The following is a 24473-nucleotide window of genomic DNA, read 5'->3' as shown; positions in this document are numbered from 1 at the left end:
AATACAAGTTAGGAATTGGAATATTACCCTAGAATACTGAGAATTGTTTGTATAGTTGAATTACAATGATGATTTTTCAGGTCATTGGTCATGGTTAAATTCTATGTGAAAATAATGACATATATGACGTATTTATTGAGCATATTATTTGTTTTAGGATTTGTGGGGTTTTCCTCAAAGCCGTCATCTATTTATGGTGGATTGGGATTAAGTGTTAGTGGGAGTATTGGGTGTGGGATTGTATTATTCTTTGGTGAATCTTTCTTGGGCTTACTGATATTCTTAATTTACTTGGGGAGAATGTTGGTGATGTTTGGGTATCCTACCACTATAGCAACGGAAAAGTATCCTGAGATTTGAGGTTCTAATATTATCAATCAAGCTTGTTTTTCCCTTTAATTCTAATCACACATTTTAAAAGCACATTTGAGATTTTGCCTGGGCTTGTGATTTTTCTTCCCCTCTGCACCAAAGTCCTTGTTTTTAGTCCATGAACTTGGACCCTTGAATACTCTGAGTATATCATGCCAGTATTGTCTCCATGGTAATCTAGCCCCAATGCCTCGTAACATGACCACTGGCTGAAGTTCTGTTCTAAATGGATTAACTTGAAACTTCTGGACTCTACATGATTCTATACCACTGCTGCAGCATGCTTTCTACCATGCAAGTCCACAGAAACAAATACTCTGCAATGAATTTTATTTGTACCCTGTCCATTTAAGGTATATGTAATTTTCATAGCAAAAAAAAATTCTTATTTTTTTCATTGACTTATGTTGAGATTCAAAATAATTCCACATCCCTTGAACTCTGATGATTGCATTAAGTATGCCAGTTTGCAAGGCCAGAACCCTATCAATGAATAACTAAGTCCTGTTAGTATTTCAGGAGCTGATTCCTCCTTTCTGGGAGTTTCCAATACCCATTCAGGCCCTTGGATCTTTAGCATAAAAATTGCATTAGCCTCCTAATTTGACTCTCTGCCTTCAATTATTTCCTGTCAAAACTGTCCTCAATAGTATTCAATCTATGTTATATTTGACTCCCTGCTTAAACTCTAGTGGTCTTGGGAATCATTGAAGTAGAATGTTGCATCAGAAACACCTGGAGAGTATTTAAAATATGGACTCCTGGCTCCGCCACAGAGATCCAATTCAAAATAGACAAATTTGAGATCACTGCTCAACCAGGCAGTATTCCAACTGCTTAACTTGACTTTCTAAGACTTGAACATTGTATTCCTGAACAATTTCATTTCCTATCAATCTTCACTGTTCATTCTACCCTCAGACTAACTATTTATAGATTTCTGCATTGATAACATTTCATGACTTCGTGTCTTGCCTTATGGCATTCTCCTGGTCTAGAACATCCCCAACTTCCCCTTAATGTAGTACAAAACCTGCTGATAGTAAGTAGGAACCTAACTATGTTTGAGAAATTAAATCATCACATTAACCACATAAAAGAAACATTTCTCTGGTTCATCAATGTAACTTTTGATTTTTAATATTTTAGCTTAGCTTCAAATATTGGATATTAAAATCATAACTTTATAGGAAAGCCAAACTTTTGAGAAATATCAAAAGCACCATAAATGTGTAGCAAACAGCTCTATGCTTCCCCCTTTACAGTATTTGATTTTAATAAATGCTTCTATCCAAAGGTCCCCAAGCACAGAATGTTTACTATTATAATCTTCATGTTTGAAAGAATGATAAAGAGAAGAGAGATTCTGAGCATAGGGCAGAATCTCCCAAGTTGCCACATGTGCAAGGAAATGCAAAGAACTATACTTAGCACATGCTTGTTTTTAAAACAAAGCAGTTACCAACTGAGACCATAGAACTGGAGGTGATAAAAATTTTAACCATAATTCAGTCTGACAGCACTAGTACTAATTTGGACTGAGTTATATGAACACAGCTCATGAAACAAATTCTTTTTCTTAACTTGCTGTGGAATACTAGAAGGAAAGTAGAAAGCTTTTAGTAATTCCCCATGTCTACTGGGTCATTACTGTAAATACTCAATGTTCTGTTATAATTTATACTATATATAGATATACAAATCCTGATACATGTGTGGGTGATATCTATCTTTATTTATCTCTCTATTGCATTACAGCTATGCTTCCAATTATTTGCCATTCCTTATAACAAAATTCCTTGATTTTTTATCTCTGCAAGCTGTTCTGAAATTTATCTACTCAATGTCATCATTGACCTCCATGTCACCAAACTAGCAACCAATTCTGAGTTTTCATCTTTTTTGATTTTTGAGTTGTAGATAACCAGTTAAACACTCTATTCTGAAGAAATACTTGATTGGCTTTCTAGGAAGCTATCTTTTCTGGATTATCCTTCTTTTTATTTTTTATTTGTTCTTTTTAGTTATACACGACAGTAGAATATATTTTGACATATTACACATACACAGAATATAACTTCCCATTCTTATGGTTGTACATGATGTGGAGTTACACTGATCATATATTCATATATGAACAGAGGAAAGTTATGTCCAATTTTTCTACTGTATTTCCTATTCCCATCCTCCCTCTCTTCCTTTCATTCCCTTTTGTCTAATCCAATGAACTTCTATTCTTCTCTCCCCACCTTATTGTGTGTTAGCACCCACATATCAGAGAGAACATTTGCCCTTTGGTTTTTTGGAGAACTGGCTTATTTCACTTAGCATGATGGTCTCCAGTTCCATTCATTTACAGGAAAAATGCCATAATTTCATTTTTCTTTATGGATAAATAATATTCCATTGTGTATGTATACCACATTTTCTTTATCCAGTCATCTATTGAAGGACACCTAGGTTGGTTCCACAGCTTAGAAATTGTGAAGTGAGTTGCTATAAACATTGCTGTGGCTGTGTAAATATAGTATGCTGATTTTATGTCCTTTGGGTATATTCCAAGGAGTGAGATAACTGGCTCAAATGGCAGTTCCATTCTGAGTTTCCTGAGGAATCTCAATACTGCTTTCCAGAGTGGTTGCACCAACTTGCATTCCCACCAGCAATGTACAAGTGAACATTTTTTTTCCCCACATCCTTGTCAGCATTTATTGTTACTTGTTTTTTGATAACTGCCATTCTGACTGGAGTGAGATGGAATCTCAGTGTAGTTTTAATTTGCATTTCTCTAATTGCTAGAGGTGTTGAACATTTTTTCATATATTTGTTGCTTGATTGTATTTCTCCTTCAGTGAAGTGTCTGTCAGTCCCTTTGCCTATGTATTGATTGGGTTATTTGATTTTTTTTTTTTGGTGTTAAGTTTTTGAGTTCTTTACATATCCTAGAGATGCTCTGAAGTGCAGGTGGTAAAGATTTCCCATTCTGTGGGCTCTTTCTTCACATTCTTGATTGTTTCCTTACCTGTGAAGAAGCTTTTGAGTTTGATACCATCTCATTTATTGATTCTTGATTTTAATTCTTGCACTTTAGGAGTCTTGTTGAGGAATTCAGTTCCTAAGCTAACATGATGGAGAGTTGGACCTACTTTTCTTCTAGTAGGCACAGGGTGTCTGGTATGATGCCTAGGTCCTTGATCCACTTTGAGTTGGTTATTTTGCAGAGTGAGAGATAGGGTTCAAATTCATTCTACTACATATGGATTTCGAGTTTTCCTAGCACTATTTGTTGAAGAGGCTATCTTTTACCCAATGTATGTTTAGGGTACCTTTTTCTAGTATGAGATAACTGTATTTTGTCTTTATGTCTGCTTTTGTGCCAATACCATGCTGGTTTTGTTACTACAGGTCTGTAGTATAATTCAAAGTCTGTTATTGTGATCCCTCCTGCTTCACTTTTCTCACTGAGGATTGCTTTGCTTCTTTTGTGCCTTTTATTTTTCCAAATGAATTTCATGAATGCCTTTTCTATTTCTATGGAGAATGTTATTGGAATTTTCATAGAACTTACATTGAATATGTATAGAACTTTTGGTAGCCATTTTGATAATATTAATTCTGCCTATTCAAGAACATGGGAGATCTTTCTACCTTCTAAGGACTCAATAGATGCATAAAAAGCATTTGAAAAGCACAGCATCCATTCATATTCAAAACACTATAAAAACTAGGGATAGTAGGAACATATCTCAACATTATAACAGCTATATATGTCAATCCCAAGGCCAACATCATTCTAAATGAAGAAAAATTGAAAGCATTCCCTCTAAAAACTGGAACTACTTCTATTCAACATAGTTCTTTATACTCTAGCAAGAGCATTTATACAGAAGAAATTAAAGGGATGCAAATAGGAAAACAGGAACTCAAACTATCCTTATTTGCCAATGACATGAATCTGTATTTAGGAAACCAAAAGAACTCCAATAAAGACTTCTAGAACTCATAGATGAATTCAGCAAAGTAGCAGGATATAAAATTAACATCCATAAATCAATTGTGTTCCTGTACATCAGTAATGAATCAACTGAAAGAGAAGTTAGGAAAACTATCTCATTCACAATAGTCTTGGAAAAAAATATTTAGAAGTCAATATGATGAAAGAGGTGAAAAGGCCTCTACAATGAAAACTACAGACATTGAAGAAGACCTTAGAAGATGGAGAGATCTCCCATGTTCTTAGATTACCCTTCTGTTCTCTAGTTGTTTCTTCTTAGTCTTATTCTTCTGAATCTCAAGACCTGGGTGAGTCATGGGGTTGGTCTTTGTAACACCTTTTTCATTTTTTAAAATAATATACACTTACTGGCTAAGTATTGTCATCTCTCCAAAGAGCTTTAGATGCCATCATTATGTAGACTTGAATTTCTAACCCAGAGGTCTAGGCTCATGTATGACATGACTGCTATATTGATATATCTACTTATATGTATAATATACTTCTCAAAATTTAATATATCTAAATTTATTTTCTATTATTATTATTATTATTATTATTATTATTATTGGTACTGAGGATTGAACTCAGAGGTACTTTACCACTGAGCTATGTCCCCAACCCTTTTTATTTTTTTATTTTGAGACAGGGTCTTATTAAGCTGCTGAGGGCCTTGTTAAATTGCTCAGGCTGGCCTCAAATTTGTAATCTTTCTACTTTAGCCTCCCTAGTTTGGGATTACAGGTGTGCACCACCATGTCTGGCTATTTTTCTTTTTCTTTTTGCATACCCAGTGAACAGAGTGTTCCAAGTAGAATGAAGAAAAATATATTGAAATTCCAACCCTGTGAGGGAAATTTTTAATGTATGTATTTTTTACCTTGAACAGCATAATTTTTTTCGATTGTATTTCTTCCTATATAATAGCATATATTTAAAAAAGATCTGGAAGACATCTTCCAGATGTTAGAGAAGGTCTATTTAGTTCTGTTTTAGTCAGGGTCCTGCACAGAAACAGAAGGCTGTGTCTATAGTCTTCATTTCTTGAGTGGCATTACTATTAGCCCAAATGACAAAATTCAGAACCTGGAAAAAATTATGGCTTTATTGATCTCTTACTCTCAGTATAGGTGTTTTAAGCCTATCTATTTTACTGTCATTTTTTCTTGGTCATCCCATTGTCTCTGTTTTATCAGGCCCCCATCATTTCTCTTGTAGACAACAGTAATACTTTTTTTTCTGGTTTCTGTACTTCTAATCCAGTGTCTTCCAGCCTTTGCCACATTACTATTAGAATTATCTTTCCAAACACAAATCTGATCATATAAATTTGGTACTTACAACTTTCTTTACTTGAAAGTTAAACTACTGTGATTTTTTGGATTTTCTGGGTCTTACCACTTAACATCTCTTCTGAACATCCATGCTTCTACAGTATTAGATTATTTGTAGTTCTTTGATTCTCAGCTGCTTTATGCCTCTATACCTAGATACATGGCCCTTTTCTGCAATAGATTCAAATCTACCCCAACCCATTTATTTGTAGTACTGTGTTTGAGTCTAGTCTTCTGAAATAAAATGCCTTAGACTAAGTAATTTACGAGCAACAAAATGTTATTTTTTTTAATAGTTCTGGAGACTGGGAAATCCAAGTTCAAGACACCAGCAGATGAAGGATCTGATGAGAACTGGTTCCACAGAGATGGTGCCTTTTGGGTGTCCTCAATAAGGACAAATAAGGCCCTTTAGGTGTCTCATATAAAGGCATTCATCTTATTCATGAGGATAGAGCCCTCATGACTTAATTTCAAAAAAGTTTCACCTCTTAATACGAGCACATTGGGAATTAGGTTTCTGCATTTGACTTTTGGGGGGAACATAAACACTCAGATTATGGCATGAAAATTCAGCTTAAATTTCACATCTTTTATAAAGGATTTTTTGATTAGCTCCAAATCTTACACCTAGTTGCTTTTCACTCATTTATGGCTTCAATGAGGCTTCAATCACCTAACTTCTATATTCAAACTCAACATGTATAATTCCTACAACCACTCTCTGTATAACATGTTTTTCCAACCTCTTATTTTATACTATCATACATACTATGCCTGAAACTGTTCATCTCCACTCCAATCTATTCAATTAGCCTTACATGTTGTCAATTCCTTTGACTTCAGCTCTATGGTGGAGATGTTTTTTATTTTTTTTAATTCTAATTTGTTATGTATGACAGCAGAATGCATTACAATTCATATTACACTTATAGAGCACAATTTTTTCACATCTCTGGTTGTATACAAAGTATATTCACACCATTCATGTGTTCATACATGCATTTGGGGTAATGATGTCCATCTCATTCTATCGTCTTTCCTACCCCCGTGCCCACTCCCTTCCCCTCCCACCACTTTGCCCTATCTAATCTTCCCATGCTCCCCCTCCTAACCCCACTATGAATCAGCCTCCTTATATCAGAGAAAACATTCAGCATTATTTTTTGGGGATTGGCTAACTTCACTTAGCATTATTTTCTCAAACTCTATCCATTTAAATGGTGGAGGTCTTTTTAAGACAGAGAGAAGATCAAGTTGGTCTAGTATGTGAGCTTCCCAGAATGAGATTCTTGCAAAAGGCATGAAGGGATACACAAATATAAAGATGAAAAGGGAATACACTAGGTTTATTGAAGAAATAATGTTCCAGAAATCCACGAGAAGACTGTACTAACACTGCCAACACATCAGCAAATAACTCTGAGAACACAGAATAATTACTCTGCATCTCAATTCTCCATCTGGCAAAATACAGAGTAGTGGATTAATAATATCTCTGTAAAGCCTGGCATGGTGGTGCATGCTTATAATACCAGCTACTTGGGAGCCTGATGAGGGAGGATAGAGAGTTTGCAAGTTTGAGCCCCATTCTGGGCAACATAGTGAGGTCCCATCTCCAAATCTCTCTCTCTCTCTCTCTCTCTCTCTCTCACACACACACACACACACACACACACACACACACACATATTATTTCTGTAATCTGAAATTATTTTGAGTCAAATTTTCCAAATTAAATGATTTGCATGATAAGAAGGAAAATCTTCAAAAATAATACTTGTTCTCAATTCTGTAAAATGAAATTTTTTACTTATTTATATTTTATTTTGCTTTGTTTTATAGATGAGTCTCATTATGTTGCCCTGGCTTTTCTCAAAGTCGTGGGCTCAAGTGACCCTCCCACCTCAGCCTATAGGTGTGTGTCATCACAATGAGCTAAAATGAATAATTTTAAAGGGCATATCCTCCTTTAGAAAGTAAAATCCTTAGGAAGTAGTGCGGAGAATATGATTGCTGAAAAAATATGCTGGCTATCAAAATATTATGCTTCATCTAGATACATGGGACAAAAATATGAAGACTTCAAAATAAATGTTAAATAGTTAAACATCCAGCAGAACTATAGATATTTATACAAAATCAGACATACAAATTGTGTTTTAAGCCACCTGATCAGTTTTTTAAAAATCTTTATTTTTTAGTTGTTGTTGGACACAATACCTTTATTTTATTTATATACTTATATGTGGTGCTGAGGTTTGAACCCAGGACCTTGCACAAGCTAGGCGCATGCTCTACCGCTGAGCCACAACCCCAGCCCAGATCCGTTTATTAATATGAAAAGGCCATGTGCCAGCACTAACCCCCCATCAGAGAATAAGGCATTCTGATTCTTACAAACACTCATTTTCATGAAGTATCCAAGAATAACACGATTTTGAGGACTTGAACGATGGAATATGAAGGAAAGAATGAGCTAAAGGTATTTCAAAGAATAAAATATTTGCTCTGATTTATAGTAAAAAAAAAAAAGAATCAAGAAGTTCCAGATGATATAATTCATGAGAAGAGTAAAAAACGGGCATTGGGTTTATGGAGAAAAACTACTCAGAGCTCTATCCATTTTATGACAGCTTAATTTTTCTTCTATCTTGTCCTACCTTATCAAAAACAGAAGTCTGACTGAATTGTAAGAGAAGGGTTTAAGAACAGAAAAATTTACTTGTACATGAATTGTGTTTTGAAGATGAACATAAATATATGGGAGTATAGGGAGTTGCTTTAAAAGTTGCCAAATCATAACAATTATGTGCCAGGACTGTCATCAGAAATTATCTCCCTTATTAAGGATGAAGAGACTAATCTTTTAATAGAGGCCCTTTTGAGAAGGCAGCATTAACAGAAGAAAACTGGTAGAAAAGGCCTGAGGGGGAAATGAATCCAGTCCAGCCTGAAAAAAATTCTGCTCCAGGTTTCAAAAATTACCCCTTCCTCCTGTGTAAGTGAGATGCTAAGAAGCACAACTGCCTTTTGAATCTAAGTCTGCAAAGGAGCTGTGTAAGAGGGGTGGGACGGAGATGGCACCCAGGATCTCTGGGGCACTTGCTCCTTTCTGAGCCAGACAAGGGTCAGGAGCTGGATTGGGACCAGAACACCAGCAAGGCGTCAGAGAATGTTCTCTAAATAAGACCATGGCGCTTAAGAAAACTAACCACCTTCTCATCTTCTACCTCAGTTTCTCACTGTTCATCTACATAAAGAGTAAGCTATTCCCATTTATTGAACTTTTTTCCACTTTTTCTGACTTCTTCCTAGTTTATTATATTTCTTGAAAATAGTTCATAGTGTTGTGTTGTTCTACAAAATACAGTGCAGAAAAGGAAATATTTATTTCTTCTTGGTGTCAGCAAGTGTCCTGTTTTGAATAAATCAGTAATATCAGTCAATGTGAAGAGTCAATTTTGTGATTTCCAGTAGATTCAGAAAATGTTTTTATAACCCTTTAGCCATGATCAGGAGAATTAAATTAAATTAAAGAAGATATTTTGTTGTGTTTACAGTTTTACAAAATAGATTGGTAGTTTATAATTGATATCCTTTAAGAAAGTTACTTATAAGTTATGTTGCATTTTATTCCCACATTCTCACTTTTAAAGAAACTCTGTATTCCAACATTTGCTCTTATAATCAAAGGGATGGTCTCGATGTTTCCCAGAGGATAATGGTTCAAAATGTCTCTTTGCCAGAGAAATGGGCATCTATTGTTATGTGCTTCTATTTTATAAATGAAGATATTATTTTCCAAAAACTTTACCAAATAGAAACAAGAACAATGTTTCTGGGATAACCTTGTCAAATGCATGGCAGTATGAAAAACCAGAGGAGACCAAATGGCCTCAGCTGTGTGCTTATGAAGGGGAGTAGCTATTGAACACGTTTAAAATGAAGGCAAGAAGAGTGTGTGCTTGTCAAAGGGCCCGTGTGATTTGTGTCTGTTGAATCTGAATATCAATAAGGAGACGCATAGAGCAGCTGCTGTTGAACAAGACGACTTGGCATTAATGCACAGTGCTGTGTAATCTGGGTCACGTTCTGTGGACACACCAGTGAGATTGTTACTTGTACAGTTAACAGCTGAACATATATCAGAGACTGGGAAAGACAGAAGTAGATGCTATAGCTAGGTAGCTGAAGACAAGTACAGAAAAACAAGTCCCAACTTTAAACACGAATAGTAAAATACCCAATTGTAACCCAGGCATACACCCATGCAGGGATGTGTTAGGATGTGTATTCGTTAAAGAGTTGTTATTTAAACAGTTAATCACCCTCCCTGAAATTTGAAGTGTGCCCCATGCAGTAGAAAGTTGGGAAGATGAGGTATGTGGAGATGAAAGGGTAGAAAAGTGGGAGGTGAAAGGGTAGAAAAAGAAAAGACACATAAAATGTAAGATGAAATAATATTATGACATTTAAGAAGCAGAGAACATTGTCATTTCAAAGCAATATATATTAAAATTCCTAGAATCTGCTGCAGTTTGCTTTTAGGGAGCTGAATATGTACCTTTAAAGCATAAATTGTTTTTGGCGGCATAACTAAGAACAGATAATTATGTACACATCATTTCCATTTTCTTTTTTTTTTTTTTTGAGTGGACAGTAGTTATTTTATTGATGGATTCTAAATAAAGATTTTTGTAATTCCTTGATTTATTTTCCAATATAACCTTATGTGAGTTTAGCAAAGTTAATCTGAAGCTTCTTTCGTTCAATTTTTAAAGTCAGAGTTTTACTGTATTAATCTATTTTCTGGCAAGGTATGATGATACTGCCTTTCTAGTCAAAACACTTGGTTTAGCTTTTATAAATCTGCTGTTTTTTAAAACCTGACTTTAAAACTTTCAGAAACCTGGTTCCAGTTTTCTTATTCATGCTATGACATGCTACTCAACATAGACCTTATATTCCTACCAAGTAAATAAATTAACATCTAATTGTAAAAATGGCCAACATTACATTAGAAATTTTATATTTCATTCAATTAGCACAACAACTCTATAGGATAGATATGACTATAATCATCTGCATTTTACTGAATTGAAAACCAGGACTCAAATCACTATACCAGGTTATCTCAGACTTTGGCACTCATCAGGGAGCTGGGATGCAACCTCTCAAGTTCAGCCACAGGTATTTTGTGTGTCTACAGTGGATTCTTGGAGCCTATAATTTTAACATTCTCTCTGTTTCAAATGTAGTGGTTAGAAGGTCTGAATTATACAATAAATATAACAATACAATATTTATTGAATTATAGAATAAATAAATACAATAAATTATGTAAATAAACTGATAGCTCACTACCTTATGATGCAAGGAATCACCAGAACGGTTCATCTTAAACATATCTCTCTTTCAAAGTGATTATTTAAGAGAAAAATAATAGATATGAAAATTTTGAGTGTTATTTCAACCTATACGCTTAACCACCATCTCAAGTAGAATTTACCATTAATTACATTTTATAGCTGAGGAAACTGAGGCACATAGAGGTTTATTAACTTGCCCAGGGCCATACTACTAGTGAATGGTGGAACTGGGATTTGAGCCTACAGGCCTGGCTCTGGAGAAATTTTTTGATTTATTTTCCAATATAATCTTCTATTAGTTTAACCAAGTTAATCTAAAGCTTCATTTTGTTCAATTTTAAAACAGAGTTTTGCTGTATTCATCTATTTTCTGGCAAGGTCTGATGATATCACCTTTCTACTCAAAATGTACTGTGCTAACACACACTTACATGCAGTGATAGTGCATAAGGGCTTTAGCACTCTGGTCATAACATCATAAGCACACAGGAAATATCAGTGAATGTCCTATTAGTAGAAATTAATAATAGCTTTTTCTTTTGCACCTTGAAGAGAGTCCAATTCTATTACATTTAAACTTTCTTTCCTGTCCTTCATTTAAAAAAATCCAAAAATCTTTTCATTTTGTAACTTTACAGGAAATTACAAGATCTGAAATTCTAAAAAAAAAAAAAAAGGAGGAGGAGGAGGAAAGAAAGAAAGAAATTCCCTTAAATTTAAGAGAAGTCATCTGTAGCTTTAAAGAGCATTTATTTTTAAGTTGTGCCTTGTTCTTCTATCAGGTGGATGGAGTTTATGTGGTTTGTGCAGTGCCTTACAGACTTAATATCCAGGTAAGAGCATGAAACTCAAGGAGTATTAGAGCTAAATTCACCAAGTGGCATTCATTTATTATTCCTGAGCACATAGACAATCCTCTTTCTTGGAGTTGTAAAAAATTTGCTTCTAACTCTCTTCCTGATTGTTCTTACGTGTGTAGAACATTTTTGCAAAATTGGTTCTAATGCATGGAATCAGTTGAATTTTAATAATTAAAGTGGAGCTATTATTTTTTGCTTTTGATATGTTAAGATAGATTTTTATTAGTGTGAGACTCCTCTGACCCGTTATTTTGGGACTGTTAAAAAAACAATGAGAGCACTTCATAATCAACTCTGTTTGGAATCTTGATATGAATCTGTTGTGACAGGTTTAAAAGAAAACTACCATATTTAAGCAACCATAAATTAGAAAAGTAATTTATAGCTACCTTTCATTAGTCTATTACAAATTGGGGGATAAATTGAATATTTTCAATGTAATTGCCACATCTAGACTAATTTAACAGTAATTATTTTCATTTATATTCAAAGCATGATCATGGCAGGTAAATGAAATGTGGTTTGACAAAACTATTATTAGAGTTATGTGAATGACTTCAAAGAATTTGGATAATCTTCTAAAATCCATTGGAAATTACTAAGTAATTCAATTTGAATAGAACACTTGCCTTTAAAAAACAAACAGGATCTTTAAAGATAAACTATGGCTTATTTATCTAATCTTAATGCCATTATCCAGAAATAATTGAATTTCTTCAATATATCAGAAATGGTAGATGTTATTCATCAGGGAGTAATAGGAAAATTTCAAACTTTTCTATTCACTATGCAAGTTAATATTCATACTTCGACAGGTTATAAAGTGCCTACATAATTATTAGTGCTGGAAAAATGTATCTTTGCTTCTTCATAAGTAAAAATAATTATCAGCTTACAGTAAAATAGTCTCTACTTCTTGTTTCCTGAATCACACAGCAGGAATTAATTTTAGTTTATCTTTTTATATACTTATCTTAGGCAAACCAGATTTTTCTGGAGAATTGCAAACTTCTTTCATCTTTAGTGATTTTCAAAAATTACCATAAATTCATGGTCATATTATAGCAATTTTTGAAATTTAAATGTACAAGAAAAGTTGGAGCTTCTAGTTCTATTTTAAATTTCATTGCTCATTTGTTAGGAAATCTCCAAGGAACCCACTTTTATTCTTTCAACAAATGAAAATGAGAGGGTTTCTTTTTCCTTTTTCCATCATTCTCTATCCACACCAAGTATCACTGTCTATACTTAGACTGCACTTTGAAGTTTTCTTCTATGGTATGTATCAAAATTCAGAAACATTGTTTTCGTATTAATTTATTTATGCTTACCTGTGAGAGCACAGGACATGGCTGTGAGAACCATGAGTGTCTTGTTAAGACATAAACCAAGTTACTTAAGGAAGAGTTATTTAATAAATCAATTAATGATGAAATTTTTATAGCATTTTTTGTAAGAATCTTCCATCCTAACAACATTTTAAAGTATTTTTTAAACTTTTGCATCATTTACTTTTTTCAATACCTTTAGAATAGTCCTAGAGTTATATAAAAGTTAAGAGGGTAGTAGTGAGGGATCCCTTATTCCCCTACTATTGACATCTTACATTAGTGTGGTAGATTTGTTATGACAAAGGAGCCAATATTAAATATTATTATTAACTAAAATCCATAGTTTGCTCATACTTCCTTAGCTTTTACCAAATGCTATTTCCCTGCTCCAGTATCCCATTCAGAATACCACTTTGCTATTGGTTGTTATATACAATAGACTTCTCTTGACTGTGACAGTTTCTCAAGTTTTCCTTGATGTTGACGATATGGCAGTTTTGAGGAGTACTGGCCAGATATTTTATAGTTTTCCCCATTATTGAAATTAATATCGTGTTATTATCATGAGACTGAAGTTATGGGCTATTGGGACAATGATCACAGTGTCATTGTTGTTACGTTGTACCAGTGATACATATAATCAACATGATATGTTCCTGCTGATGTGACCTTAACCACCTTGGAGGTAGTGTTTCTCTACTGTAAAAACCATTGGTTTTTTTCCCCTTTTCATACTGTGCTCTTATGAAGGAAATCACCATGTGTAGCCCACATCAGGAGTTATCCTCCCCCTCCTGGAGGGCAGAGTACCTACCCAAATTATTTGGAATTCTTTGCATGAGGGATTTAACACTATTCCATTTATTAATTTATTCAAGTGTTAATTTATATCAGTAAAGGCTTATTGATATTTATTTTATACTCCAAGGTTGTAATCCAATGTTAATTAATTTTTGTTATTTAAATTGTTGGGAGTTAATTTTCTTTGGTTCGTATTCTCCTCTGACCTCAGTGTGGGGTAAATTTAGCACTGGCTCTATGAGACATTCCAGATCAGCTTTTATACTTCTTGCCTCTTTCCTAGCATAAGCCACCATTAATGCAAGAAGCCCTGTTTCCTTTAATTGCAGAATGATAACAGGAACCAAGATCCGTGCGGTATGTTTATTGCTACTGGGGCATTACTTGTTTTTAGTCCATGTTTGCTGACAAAGGATAGAAATACATGTGTGTATACTAGTTTCTGTAGCTACACATTTATGTAAATATGTCTATATGTAAATCTGTACCTGCATTAAGCTAAACCTAAGTTTATACTGATGCTTCTATTCCATTACTACATGAAGCATTTGTGCCTTCTCCCTTGCTAATCTGCAAATTCCCACTCTGACAGTGAGAAACCTGGTTCTGCCATCCTCTGTCCATTTACTTGTTTGAAATCAATGTATATATATATAATCAATACACACACACATATCCATATAGCAATATTGCATCCTTAACCCATGCTCCTTTGCAAAACTATAACATCAATTAGTGGTCTCTACTATGCCCATTTCCTTTTGTCTTTAGATTTACAGACTCCAGATCTACTTAGGTCAACACCTTTCCCCTCAACCCCTTCTGTGATTTTTTTTCATACATGGGTAATACAGTGAGATTACTGTGTCAAAGCCTGCGTTCTCTCCTGGAATTCCCATGACCACCTAAATGATTTCTTAAATTTGCATAAAATAAGCCTCACTCTTTGTGCTGTAAATATCTATAGATTTTTGACAAATGGACAAATGGCCTATCATAATATTATGAAGAATAATTTTACTACTCTAAAAGTAATAGAATTTTTACTGTTTGTTTTATCTATTTGTCTCTCTTTCCCTGTTCCCAACCCATGGACAGCCACTATCATCTTCAAAGGTTTTCTTTAACAGATGTCATTTTGGAAACATACAATATGTAGCCTTTTCAGATAAGTCTCTTTCATGTCAGTTTCTGACTTGATAGCTCATTCCTTTTTTTTTTTTTTTTTAATCACTGATCCGTTGCGGAGACGCACCACACTTTGTTTATCCGCTCACTGATTTGGAGACATCTTGGTTGCTTTCAGTTTTGGGGTAGCTAGATTCAAGGGCTGCTGTAACAACATATCACCAACTCAGTGGCCTAAAACAAGTGAAGTTTTTTCTCTCATAGTTGTGGAGACTAGAAGTCTGAAATCATCTTGGTAGTTTAGCTTGCTTCCTCTGAGTCTCTAGTTGGACCCTAACTCATCTCCCACAAGCTCTGGCAGTGACCTTCAGTCCTTGGTCTCTGTGGCTTGCAGCTCATCACACCAATTTCTTTCTCTGTCCCTGCCTGGTCTTCCCTCTGTCTCTTCTCCTCTTTTTATCAGGAGAGCATTCTGTTAGATTAGGGTACACTCTAATGATTTCGTCCTAACCTGGTTGTATCTACAAAAACCCTATTTACAAACAAAATCCTATTCACACATCTGTAACCCCCTTCTTTATACTGTGCCAACCTCATCTAAGTTTGACCTTCTAGTTTTCATTAAGTGCATAGAAATTTTTGACATGAATTTGCCCTATGAAATTCATTGAGAGTCTGACTCATATACAGTGGCACTAGAATTGTGTATTAATGTATTTTCCTATTTTCATGGGACAAGAAGCTTAACTCAATTCCATAAATGAGTGTCCAATACTTAAACATACTTTTTCTCCCAAATTGTACCACCCTTACGTGGAGAACTAGATTATCATATCTCTCATTCAAAGTACCGATTCTAAATTACCTATTCTATGTTGTGTTTATTAATATAATATTATATTTTATTTTTCTTTTATATTTTTGCCGTGCCAGTGAAGAAGGTGGTGCTCAGGCATTTAGTAGCAGACCCTATGTTGCTACTGCCAGTGGCCTTTACAATCTTCTGAAGTTTCCTTCCTTATTTAATCAAAAGTAGTGACTTATCTAAAGTTTCACAACAATGTGTTAAGTGGATTGTCTCCTATTTCCTAGTTTTTTTTTTTTCCTCAGAAAAGTCCCATTAAAAGAAAACTCAAGGCAGGTATTTAATTTAACAACCATGTGGGGCACAACATGAGAAAAGACATAGTGGTAGGAATGAACATGGCTATTTAGGGCTGAAGGTTTGACTGGAGTAGAAATTTTATTGGTTCTAGAGGGAAAACGGGGGCCTGTTTCATTGTCTTTAGCCTCAAGTTAGTACAATTAATTAACCAAAGCTTACTGTTTATTCAATCATCTCTTCATCTACTGACATTCAACAAGTATTTATTGGGCTATAAGTTTACATGTCTGACATTGTTCTAGGCTGTGAAAAGTATTGAACAAAAGATCTCAATCTCTGATATAGTGAAATTTACATTTTAGTTGTTTAGACAATATCCAAGTAAATAAGTAAAATATGTAATTGTGAGCCAGTGATAGGTGTTGTGGAGAAAAACAAAGGATGAGACAGAAATCGTGTAAGCCATAGGAGTATCTCAGTGAATAATATTTTGTCAGCAACAATAGCAAGAGCCAAGGCCCTGAGGCAGGAGTATGCCTATAGTGTATGAAATACTGCAAGGTGTCTAACAAAACCAGAATGGTTTGAGAGAAATAGTATAACTAGGGAGGTTTCAGTGGTTTTGCTATCAGTTCTGTAATACTTTCTATAATCCTTCACAGTAGCTACTAAAAAGCCCATTAAGACACCTGAGGCAATAGATAGCTTAAGGGATATACTCAAAACCTAGCTATAAGGTAATATAATGGAGACTTAAACATAGGTTGGTTAGATTCTAAGTCTCACATCAGCTCACAAAAGCTAGAAGATAAACTCAGGAATTTTGCAAGTTAGTTATTGAAGTTTTGTCAGTTTAAAATCAGCCATAGTGGAAGTGATCACAAACACTACGAATCAGGACTTTGAGGAAGTTTTTTAGGAAGAAAAAATGACTCCTAGATAACCAAGTATCTATTCCATCTTTGTACTTCTCCAAATTAAAAATGTCAAAAATTTCAACTGGTATCCCTCTCTTACAACTAAATTCTGCAGTGGCAGGGATGGCTGATATGTAACCTGGATTAACCTTGTTGTATAATCTTTTTAGTTCTCCACATTATTGTCCTGATAATTCCCAGATGGATGATTCTTTTCTCTAAATCCAAAATTCTTTGAAACTTTTAAATAAGTATACTTTAGGAAAATTAGTGAGAACTAGGGGCTAATGAGGCTGTTTATAGTTTAATCTCAGCACAGTTCAGTTTGCTTTGCCCAGAGACCAGCTCTATACAAGTAATCACGTCTGGTCAGATGGTCTCAAATTGGCAGCTTTCAAAGACAGAAAATGAAATTAGCTCTTAGCAAATCAAGCATCACCACTGCAAAAATGAACCATGGGTTATAGCAATCATGTTTTCATACAAATAATGCATCTGTATGATTTCATATATGTTTAAATAATTTTAGTTACCTGTTGTCCATTTGAAGAACAAATATTTATATCTAGCATCCATTTTTGAATAAGGAGGGTCAGTAAATTCAAATTTTGGCTCTGTCCCCCCATTAGTTGTGCATCCATAAATGGATCCTTTTAACTCTCTAGGTCATTCATAAAATGAAGGGGTTAGATTATATAATTACAAAGTTTCCTTTAAGGTCTACATTTTATGATTTCATAATTATTCAAAACAGTTAATTATACACACTGATGAACAGCTTTCACTAGGTCTCAGTACAAAAAGCAAATTTCTGCAACTTCTCATGTTAAAACAAGGTTTATGTCTTCTTTTCATCACATACTGGGTACAGGTTGGCTATAATACCACCTTATTTGTCATCATCATTTCTATAGATTGTTTGTGTCCTTCTCCCCCAAATTCATATGTTGAAATCCTAATTCCTTGTATAATGATATTATGAGGTGGAGACTTTGCAGGCGATTAGGTCTTGAAGGTAAGTCCCTTGCGAATGGAATTAATAGGCTTATAAAAGGGGCCTCCAAGAGATTCCTTGCCCCTTTCACCATGTGAAGACACAGCAAGAAGACGTATGGCTGGTAGGAAGTGGGTCTTCTTCAGGCACCAAATACAAATTCTGCCTCCACTATTGGTTTAGGAATTCCCAACCTCCAGAACTGTGAAAAAGAAATTTATCTTGTTTATAAGCCTCACAGCCTGTGATCGCTTACTTCAGCAGCTAGAACAGACTAAGACATTCATTGTGGGACAGATGATGGGACTATCCGGTTTTAGAGAATGTTGTGTTTATGGCTGAAGAAAAGAGAAGAACAGTAGAAGAGTTTTATGGCTCTGAAGTCTTTAGCTCAGCTGTGGTTTGGGTCACTTTGCCTTACACTTCATTAACCAAAACAGGTCATGTGGCTCAGCCTGATGTCACTGGACTAGGGATGAAGTAAGGTAGGAAATATTTGGAACAAATAATATTGTTTACTCCATCTTCCTCTTATTTCAAACTTTTAAGGGTCAGTTTCTAAGCAAGTTCATTTAAAGAAGCATTAAATATGTATATTAGAGCTGGGTGTGGTGGCACACATCTATAATCCCAGTGACTCAGGCGGCTAAGGCAGGAGGATCACAAATTCAAGGCCAGCATCAGCAATTTAGCAAGATGCTGTCTCTAAGTAAATAAATAGATATACCTGGGCAAATAGCTCAGTGTTAAAGCACTTTTGGGTTTAATTCCTAGCATCAAATAAATAAATAAATAAATCCCGGGCACCAGAAATAAACAAACAAACAAATAAATAAAGGTACACATCAGAAATTTGAAAGACATTGACAAAGATTTTATTTCAGCAAATATTTATTAAGCAGTAATGTGTGGGACTATTTAAAGGAAAGGTACTATTTAAAATCACATTCTCCACTCTAGTGGGGAGGATGTATGTGTGAAACTCTTCACACATTGTTATCTATGAGACAAATCACATTTATTCTTTTCAGATATAGAGGTAGAAATTTTATTGCAAAACATAAAACTAGTTTGATGACAGGAAGAGATGCTTTGTGAAAGGAAATATAATCTACTGTGCTTTGAAACCATTAGCCCCAATACAGTCAGTTATTCTTCGAGGTGAAGGTCAACTCAGATTTGGGGAATTAGCAAATACAGTTTGTAGATTAGAAATTCTTACTTCTCTCCAACCTAGTTTCACTTATGATTTATACCTCTACCAGAGACTGGATGAGGAAGCAGAAGTCAAAATGCACAATTTTATATTTTAGATATCAGTACCTGGAAATTTCATCAAACACTCTGAGAAGCTGTTTAAACATTTTATGGACTAAGAACCTTAAGAGAAGCCTCTTTATCCTGCTCATTGTGGTACTGATTGTTTTTCTCCATGTTCTGTTGAAGTAATTATAAAATAATTATATGATTGATTTCTCTACAAAATTAATGATGATAGAAATAAAGAGAGATTCTATTCTTTTCATTAACTTCATAATAGGTAATTTCTTCCATTTTTTAGCCCTTTTTTAAACAACCCATATATATATAAATTGAAAAAAGGCAATGTATGTGTTCTGTAATTTATTTGCTCAGTTACTGAAGGTAGCAGATGAGCTATTGGAACTGCTTGAACTTCAGAATAGCTGTAGATCTAAGATTATGCTTGCATGAACTTGATGTATCCCTAGGTTGGAAGATCAAGAAGGGGTGCAATTGGGTCCATTCTGAGGGACTCTATAGCAACAGTGAGTGTAATCTACTTCCACCTGTCCTTTTATTCTCCTGTTCCTTGTGTTTGGAGATACTTTATTCATTTGATTTTTTTAAGATTTCATGCTTCCTTTGGCTGTGAGATATAACCAAATGCTGTTATCCCCTTCTCTATGGGCAACATTGTGGGTTAAACATTACACTGAGTGGTTTTACACAATTTATCAGCTTATAATGAAGATAGTACTCTTTCCATTTTGCAGAGGAATGTAAGGTTTCAAGAGAACAAACCAACAAATTGTTGATTACCTATACTTTTTGTTCAAAATGGGTAATTTTTACACAGTCATATTATACAATCAGGATTTTGAATGACTAATTTCAGAATTCATAAAACCCTTCTAAACCTTGATAAATCAGATTATTTCGAACATTGGTCTCATTTAATTAAATAGACTTTTAATAGATATAGCATGAGAGTTCTATACCAATTTTTCTTTCTTTCTTTCTTTTTTTGGTGATGCTGGAGATTGTACCAACTGAGCTATATCTCCAGCCTATATACCAAATTTTTGTTTTGTAAAGTGAAGCATTAATGTAAATATAATTGGTGCTTATGTTTATAATTAAAATATTAAGTCAGAAAAACATAAGAGAGAGAGATGTAATGGGAAGATGATCAAGTTTGAAAATAGGTTCCACCCATAAATAAAGTTCTATTAATCAAACTATAAGAAAGGCATTAAAGATTATTTATCATGTATTCCATCACCAGCTCCATGAGCTAGAGGTGTGCTTTCAAGTATCAACATACTGTATACCCTCAAAGGAAATTTTTGATTGTTGATGATAGAATTTCAAAGACCCAAAAGCTTTAGGGATACACTGGCTTTTAAAATTCCAGATAGCATAACAAACATACATGCTAATAAGCACATTGCTCCAAGGCACTTTTTTTAAAATATTTTTTTTAGTTGTCAATGGATATTTTGTTTATTCATTTATTTATTTATATGCAGTGCTGAGGATCAAACCCAGGGCCTCACACATGCCAGACTCTACCACTGAGCCACAACTCTAGCCTCTCTAAGGCACTCTTTACCCTAATAGGTAATCATGCAAACTGAAATGGCTTTGGTTACACATTGTTACAAAAATATGTTTTGTTAATGATTTGCAAAATTTAATGTGTAACATAAACACATAAATTTAAATGATGGATTTCTAGGCTCCAACTCCAGATTGGATAATCATTTTATTATTTAATTGCTCTTGGGTGGGACCTGGGAATCATTTTGTGGGGGGAGGTACTGGGGATTAAATTTAGGGGCACTCAACCACTGAGCCACATCCCCAATCCTATTTTTTATTTTATTTAGATACAGGGTCTCACTGAATTGCTTAGTGCTTTGCTATTGCTGCAGCTGACTTTGAACTTGCGGTCATCTTGCCTCAGCCTCCTAAGCTGCTGGGATTACAGGCATGAGCTACCATGCCCAGCCTCAATTTTTTAAACAACAAATCTCATGATTTTGATTAATATCACTTACAGAACAGATCTTAAGAGATATTAATTCATATGTTAAGAGTTGATGGAGTATTAATTATCAAAGCATGGCCAAGAATGTTATGAGGGAAGAAGAGGAGAATAACAGGGGCGAACATAGTGCATTTGGAACCCACTTAGAAATGTAATAGTGAGGGGTAATGTAAGATGAGGTGGTAAGGGCAGCATCCATACAAGAATGGCTTTAAAAACTCTAATGAGTTATAATAATCTTCTAGTCATTTCCTGAATCTTTTCACATCATGACCATGAAAGGATAACATATGCACACCGTACTTGCTCATGCAGTCAGTTCTATTGACAACCAGAGGTGACCACTTGGTGGCTCCTGTGGCCCTGACATGTTTTAATTTGCTCTCTGTACGTATATTGGGAAATGCCACTACAGGGAAGGAAAAGTCGTCGTGGATGGACCTTTAAATAAAAACACTGACATGCTCAAACTTGGTCATACTGAAGATGGATTAAAGAGGGGCAAGGCTATTGGTAGAGAGACCTAGTAGAAAATAATGGGAACCTCAAACAATGTATTCTCAGTGAGGAGGAAGGTATAGGAGTGAACTTAGATTGGAAATCAACTTAGTGTTTGATGAGAAATGGATGAGAAGGAAAGGGAATATAGTGAAGGATAATTTCCAGGTTTTTAGTTTATGCATCTTAAACAATGGTATGGCATTATTTAAAGTAATGTAAAAAATGTAGGATGAATCCTTATAAATTGAAACAGATTATTTTGAAATATCAATAGGACATTCAGGAAAAGATGTTCAGCAGGCAGTTGGAGATACTTCCTCTAAAGTTTAAAGAAGAAACCCAATTAGGAGATAGAGAATTGAGTCCTCACTTTTTTGGAAACTTTCACTAAGCCCATCCTATATAATATTATTAGGATTGGAACAGGCTACACAAAAAAAAACTAGAGAAGTACTATGACATAATCTTACAGTAATCTTATAGATCAAAAGGCTTAAATATGAGTGTTATAATACCCACTGACCTCCAAGACAAATAGTTGAAAATGAGTCCAAAGATTATCAAGTAAAGGCAGCCATAACATTATGTGTAATAGTGACTAAATACAAATAATCTTGAGGATATCAATTATATTTGCATATGGGATGGTTTGGATAAGTGTCCTTCAAAGGTTCATTGTCGTAAGCCATCCATGGGCTGTGTGTGTGAGCTATGTGCATTTGAGCTTATGACAGGACTGGTCTGGCGTTGCTCACTGGGCTATGGGACACAAATGTGCTTTTCCCCTCACTCTGCCTGTGATCCCACACAGCACCTGAGTTGGGTATGACCTACCAAGACATCACAAAGTAAGACTCCACCCTTGAACCCTTATCCCTGCCTTTGTCTTTGTCTAGTTCAAGAACCCCTGTGGACTAGATCTATCAGGGGCTTTGCTTTTGTAAATATATTTCTGAGTGATTGTGTTTTATTATTTAATTATTTGAGATATTAAGATTTAGAGTGGCTCTTTAGGGTGGCTTGAATTCCTCTGAGCACAAGAACCCTCCAATGAGATGCTGACTAGTCTTTCCCCTCAAAAGTCCATATGTTAATGGCTTGTTCCCCCAGCCTTGAGGCTATTGGGAAGTGTTGGGACCTTTAAAAGGGGGACAAGTTGGTGGACGTTAGGTCATTGCGGGCATGTCCTTGAAGGGGATCCTATCTTCTTGAGGTGAATAGGCCTCTTCCACCACACATTTCCTGCCATGATGTGTCATCCTACCACAGGTCCAAAGCAACTAGGGAGGGAATTCTCTGAAACCATGAGCCAAAATAAACCTTTATTCCCTCTAAGTTGATTCTTGCAGGTATTTTTTTTTAAATAGCAGCAGAAACCTGACTAACAGAGCATATGTATACTAAGAAAAATATTTGAAACAAATTGTGTTGTTTTATGTTTCAGTATCCAGAGTTGCTTTTAAAGAAATAAACGCAATCCAATAATCAAGAGCAAAGTAAGGCAATTAAAATATTTTCTAAGGTCATTTAAGAAACACACAAAAATCCAGAATATAATTCACAGAATATGTTTTAGAAATGCTCTTTCTCCATTTTTATGTTCTCAGTATCTTTCACTATTTCCTGAAGTCTAGACTCTCAGCTTCCTTACAGATTCTGTCTCATGAAGTCCTCATAGGTTCTTTAAATCCCTCTTAGAAATAAATTTCTGCCCTTTCTTACATAATTCCCATGTCCTAGATTCCCAAATTCTCTTTATTTCCTTCTCATTAGCTTGGTTCTGTGTTAATAACAGACCAGGAACAAAGCTTTCAAAAATAAAAGTTTTCATATAGGTTAGAAAAGGAATGGGGAAAATGATTCAACGAAGTCAAATATATTCTAGTGAGCAAGGAAGGGGAAAAATAATGTCAACAAACACTAGTTCAAAACTTCACTAGTTCAAAACTCTGGATGCTAATTCAAAACGGGGAGGGGGTGGCATGAGAAAAATGGAGGAATTTTGATGGGCAAAGGGGAGGGAGAGTGGGGTGGGTACATGGGGGCAGGAAAGATGGTGAAATGAGATGGATATCATTACCCTAGATACATGTAAGACTGCACATAGGGTGATGCTACATCGTGTACAACCAGAGAAATAAAAAGATGTGCTGAGATTGTGTACAATGAATCAAAATGCAAATTTTGCTGTCATTCATTTATATATATATATATATATATATATAATTAAAATAAATAAAAATAAAATACTAGAGAAACTGGGGATAGGAAAAATCTTCACATGTGTCCCTCAAATAGCTAAGTGAAGAAATAAATCACACCAGGATGTCGTTATGGAATTTGTGGTATAAAAAATGTTATGGACAATGAAAGAAAAATTCTGAAGGGAAATATCCTAGAAATTTAGTAGTAATTGATTTTGGATCAGTTTACAAGGTATTACAATGTTTTTCTAAATATTGCTGTAGGTTT

General features: G+C 34.8%; 1 protein-coding gene across 2 annotated transcripts in view; it reads left to right on the top strand.

The window, feature by feature from the left end:
- Nucleotides 1–8894: 8894 nt before the first annotated feature.
- Nucleotides 8895–24473, top strand: part of CRB1 (crumbs cell polarity complex component 1) — a gene marked incomplete at both ends in the record, with an annotated part of 205497 nt that continues 189918 nt past the window's right edge. For both annotated transcript variants that reach the window (XM_081299753.1, XM_081299752.1), the window contains one exon: nt 8895–8964. In XM_081299753.1, coding sequence (XP_081155879.1) covers nt 8895–8964 — 70 coding nt within the window. The remainder of the gene's footprint in view (nt 8965–24473) is intronic.

The sequence above is a fragment of the Spermophilus citellus genome (genome assembly GCF_964194105.1).
Source record: "Spermophilus citellus genome assembly, chromosome: 6".
NCBI lineage: Eukaryota > Metazoa > Chordata > Mammalia > Rodentia > Sciuridae > Spermophilus > Spermophilus citellus.
This window is presented reverse-complemented; position numbering and strand designations above follow the sequence as displayed.